The 5,000-nt window shown below is 42.0% G+C and overlaps 1 protein-coding gene across 1 annotated transcript in view; it reads left to right on the top strand.

Annotated features, from left to right (window-relative positions):
- LOC137058601 (heterogeneous nuclear ribonucleoprotein L-like) overlaps positions 1-5,000 on the top strand; it is a 55,810-nt gene that overhangs the window by 37,046 nt on the left and 13,764 nt on the right. The window contains exons 2-3 of the mRNA XM_067431921.1: positions 1,445-1,563; positions 4,353-4,590. Coding sequence (XP_067288022.1) covers positions 1,445-1,563; positions 4,353-4,590 — 357 coding nt within the window. The remainder of the gene's footprint in view (positions 1-1,444; positions 1,564-4,352; positions 4,591-5,000) is intronic.

The raw sequence follows: 5,000 nt of genomic DNA, 5'->3' as shown, positions 1-5,000 counted from the left end.
TGTTGGAGTAATGACACAGCGTATATTGCCCCAGGCAGTTTTTACTTTAACTGCGCCTGACAGAAGAATTATTTTCTTTCTGAGATGATTATTACACTTTACAACAAATAAATAGCTATAAATAATACTGTATTAGTCCTGGTGGCCGTTAAGAGTTGCTATGGCTACAGTCAACACACTCCAGCTGCTGGAGAAAACAGCGGCGATATTTTTGATGCGGCAGACAAACTGCACGTGACAAAATGATTGCGATTGAAAGTCATCACATGTAAACACCAGATCGGTTTAGATAACGTCTCATGTAAACAGTCCACTAAATCTTTCAATCGGTACACTTAAAAATGATTACTGTCCGTCACTGACTTGGAGGAGCAGTCGCGCGCAGTCCTACATCACGGACTAATCTGCCTAATCTTCACGGTACTTTAGATCGCGGTGGAAACGCAGACAGCTGCAGGTCTGGGGGGAGAAAAGTTCCTGTAAAAAAGTTCCTGGTACAAATTGTTCCGGGTAATTTTGGTGGAAACGGGGCTTGTATGTACAGTATTTACAGTACTCTACCGTATCACATTACTGTATTGCAAGTTAGCTAGTGCTCCTTTTGTAACAAAAAATTATAGTTTTGTGTAACATACAGTACACTCTAAAAAAATTTTTTTGGGTTGTTTTAACCCAAATGTTGGGTCAAATATGGACTAACCCAGCAATTGGGTTGTTTTAATCCTGCGGTTGGGTTAAATAATTGCTTAAGACAACCCAATCGCTGGGTTAGTCCATATTTGACCCAACAATTGAGCAATTGGGTTGTTTTTTACCCAGAATTTTTTTGAGTGTACAGCACATAACACTGTCCCATTGAGATTGTACTGTAGTGTGAAGTATAGTACTGTGATGTACAGTATTATGTCATTTGTAACAGTTCTTTCATTTTTGGTTGTTGTGAAAACCTTTGTTGGAAAAAAGGAACAGAAACTGTAAGTGCATTGCTTCACAGCATGCTAACCGATGAACTGAATAAAAACAGTGACAATTAAAGACGGCAGTGCTTTATATAAAGTAGACTAGTGTGTTCCCCCTGATCTGAAAGTGTGTCCATTTGATGCAAGTGTGTAATATTTTGTCTTTAGAGTTACATTTTGACAAAGAAATGTTAGGTTTTGATAGCAGAGTTTCAGTTTGACACAGATGTGAACGGTATATTTCCCAGTGTTGTGTCATGTTTACTTGTGTGTAGCGTTTTGTCACAACGAGCGAAGTTTTGCAAAAAGTGTTCAAGCAACGGGCAAAAACTGTAAATGTATTTAATTTTTAATGGGGGTTTAAATTACGATTTACTGTTTTCATGACGTTTTCCATTTTTATATTTAAAAAAAAACTGTTGTTTAATTTGCCATATATCCTGATGATGACGTGTGTGTGTGTGTGTGTCGGTTTGTTCCCGCAGGATAACGGCTCGGACACACACCGCATCGCCCCGTCTCCGGTGGTTCATGTGCGGGGATTGTGTGAGTCTGTGGTGGAGGCGGACCTGGTCGAGTCCTTGGAGAAATTTGGAAACATTTGGTAAAGTCATGGTTTAATTCTCATATTCCACATGTGGGACGGATCATACGGACACACACCACTCGAGTTATGAACAGAAACTGGCATCAGTCGCTCATCTGAGGCTCTGGTAGTTTCACACTGAATTATGATTCGATAAGTGAAGCAACACTTCCTGTATTTAAGGCTGCTTTATACACACTGAAGTGAGGTTTACACCCACAGAGGATTATGGGAACATCAGAGCTCAGAACACAAGCAGATGTGGGACATTAGAGTGGGTTTGAGCTAAATTAGGAAAGACACGGATCAAATGTGGAAGACAGGAACTCTCTATCTCTCTCTCTCTCACACACACACACACACACACACACACACACACACACACACACACACACACACGTGTTTCCATGTTTTATGTGGACTTTCCATAGGCGTAATGGATTTTATACTGCACAACCCGTATTTTCTATCCCCCTACACTGCCCCAGCCCCTAAACCTACCCATCTCACACACACACACACACACACATACACACACACACACACACACCATCACGGGAAAATTGTGCATTTCTACTTTCTCAAAAAAACTCCTTCTGTAAGATTTATAAGAAGTTTTCCTCATGGGGACAAAAAAATGTCCCTACAAGAACAAGGATTTCAGATATTGTCATCTTTGTGGGGACATTTTTTCCCTATAACGTGAGATTACCAGCCCACACACACACACACACACACACACACACACACGTTTGTTTTTGTGAAATATGGGGACATTCCAATGGTTTTTATACCGTACAAACCGTATTTTCTATCTCTTACACTGCCCCTGCCCCTAAACCTACCCATCACACACACACACACACACACACACACACACACACACACACACACACTGCCCCTAAGCCTACCCATCACAGGAAACATTCTGCATTTTTACTTTCTCACAAAAACTCCTCCTGTGTGATTTATAAGCCTTTTGTAAAGTGGGGCCATGGGTAATGTCCTCATATTTCACCCTCTCCTGTAATACCTGTGTCATACCCATGGCATTATACACATTTGGGCCCTCATATGTCACAAAAACATGCCCACACACACACACACACACACACACACACACACACACACACACCCTCTCTGTCTCTCTCCCGGACACAAATCAAGGTCATATGAGTGTATTTATAGTCTCTACGAGCGTCTCATGACCACAGAAACATCTCACTGGAGTCTTCAGATGATCAGACGTTTTGTGCAGACAAACACTGATGATGTTTATGATTCATGAGTTATTAGTGATGCGGGGAAAGGACTTTAACTAAAGCAAAACATGCTTTCATGATATTTATTCAAACTTGCATTAAAGATAACAGATGAAGGAAAAGCAATGAGTGAGTAGCTTTGCCAAAATGCATTTATTGTTTCGATTTTGTGATAAATTGACAGAATTAGTTTCATATCAAAAGTATCAAAGCGCAGAGATTATTGTTATTACACCAGAAACTGGCATAAAAATAAATGAAACCTGAATTGCAATACTGAGGAAAAAAATTAAAGGACAAAAACACAAAATAACAGAAATATTCACTAAATTGAATATAGAAAATATTAAAACACTGTCAGAAAAAAAGGTACAGTGCTGTCACAGGTAAAAAAGTAAGGTACATCTTTGCACCTTACTCACCTCTAAATGGTACAAGAGTGTGTGTTAGTACCTTAAAGGTTCATATCAGTACTTTAAGAGTGTGTGTTAGTACCTTAAAGGTTCATATCAGTACTTTAAGAGTGTGTGTTAGTACCTTAAAGGTTCATATCAGTACTTTAAGAGTGTGTGTTAGTACCTTAAAGGTTCATATCAGTACTTTAAGAGTGTGTGTTAGTACCTTAAAGGTTCATATCAGTACTTTAAGAGTGTGTGTTAGTACCTTAAAGGTTCATATCAGTACTTTAAGAGTGTGTGTTAGTACCTTAAAGGGTTAGTTCACCCAAAAATGTAAATTGTGTGATAAATTCCTCCAGTGGTTGGCCAGCCGTCAGACCTCCGCTCATCTTCACACACAGATGAAGATATTAGTGTTGAAATCCGATGGCTCAGAAAGGCCTTCATTGACACCAATGTCATTTCCTCTCTCAAGACCCATAAAGGCACTAAAGACGTCGTTACAAAGCCCATCTCACTACAGCGGCTCGACAATCATTTATGATTCACAAAGCTTCGAACCGTTATGAGTCAGTGAATCGATTCATGATTCGGATCGCGTGTCAAACTGCTGAAATCACATGACTTTGACGATCCGAATCATGAATCGATTCACTGACTCATAACGGTTTGAATCATGAATCGATTCACTGACTCATAACGGTTCGAAGCTTTGTTCTGAAATCTGCCATCACTATATAAGTCGTTATTTAGTGTTTTTCCCGCACTAACTCTATTCTGGCCTCTTCATCAATGATTGTAGAGCCGCTGTAGTGAGATGGGCTTTGTAACGACGTCTTTAGTGCCTTTATGGGTCTTGAGAGAGGAAATGACATTGGTGTCAATGAAGGCCTTTCTGAGCCATCGGATTTCAACACTAATATCTTCATCTGTGTGTGAAGATGAGCGGAGGTCTGACGGCTGGCCAACCACATTAGGGTGAGGAATTAATGACAGAGTTTTCATTTTTGGCTGAACTAACCCTTTAAAGGTTTTTAGTTTTAGTACTTTTTCGGGTTTGTACCTTAGGATAAATTTAAAAAACTGAAGTGAATAGATGGTGTCTGAGTGGCTGTAGCTCTACTGACTGTGGTCTCTTGTGCTGCAGTTATGTGATGATGATGCCGTTCAAGCGTCAGGCTCTGGTGGAGTTTGAGGAGGTGCAGAGCGCAGACCGGTGTGTGTCCTGTGGATCGCAGGAGCCCGTCTTCATCGCCGGACAACAGGCCTACTTCAACTACTCCACCAGCAAACGCATCACGAGGCCCACTAATGCAGACGACCCAAACAGCGGGAATAAAGTTCTGCTGCTGTCCATCCAGAACCCGCTCTACCCCATCACCACGGTAACACACATCCCATAACGCTACCCCATCACCACGGTAACACACATCCCATAACGCTACCCCATCACCACGGTAACACACATCCCATCACGCTACCCCATCACCACGGTAACACACTTCCCATCACTCTACCCCATCACCACGGTAACACGCATCCCGTCACGCTACCCCATCACCACGGTAACACGCATCCCGTCACGCTACCCCATCACCACGGTAACACGCATCCCGTCACGCTACCCCATCACCACGGTAACACACATCCCGTCACGCTACCCCATCACCATGGTAACACACATCCCATCAGGCTACCCCATCACCACGGTAACACACATCCCATCACGCTACCCCATCACCACGGTAACACACATCCCATCAGGCTACCCCATCACCACGGTAACACACATCCC

Source organism: Pseudorasbora parva, chromosome 22 (genome assembly GCF_024679245.1).
Source record: "Pseudorasbora parva isolate DD20220531a chromosome 22, ASM2467924v1, whole genome shotgun sequence".
Classification (NCBI taxonomy): Eukaryota; Metazoa; Chordata; class Actinopteri; order Cypriniformes; family Gobionidae; genus Pseudorasbora; species Pseudorasbora parva.
Note: the sequence above shows the minus strand (reverse complement) of the source record. Positions and strands in the feature narration are given on the sequence as shown.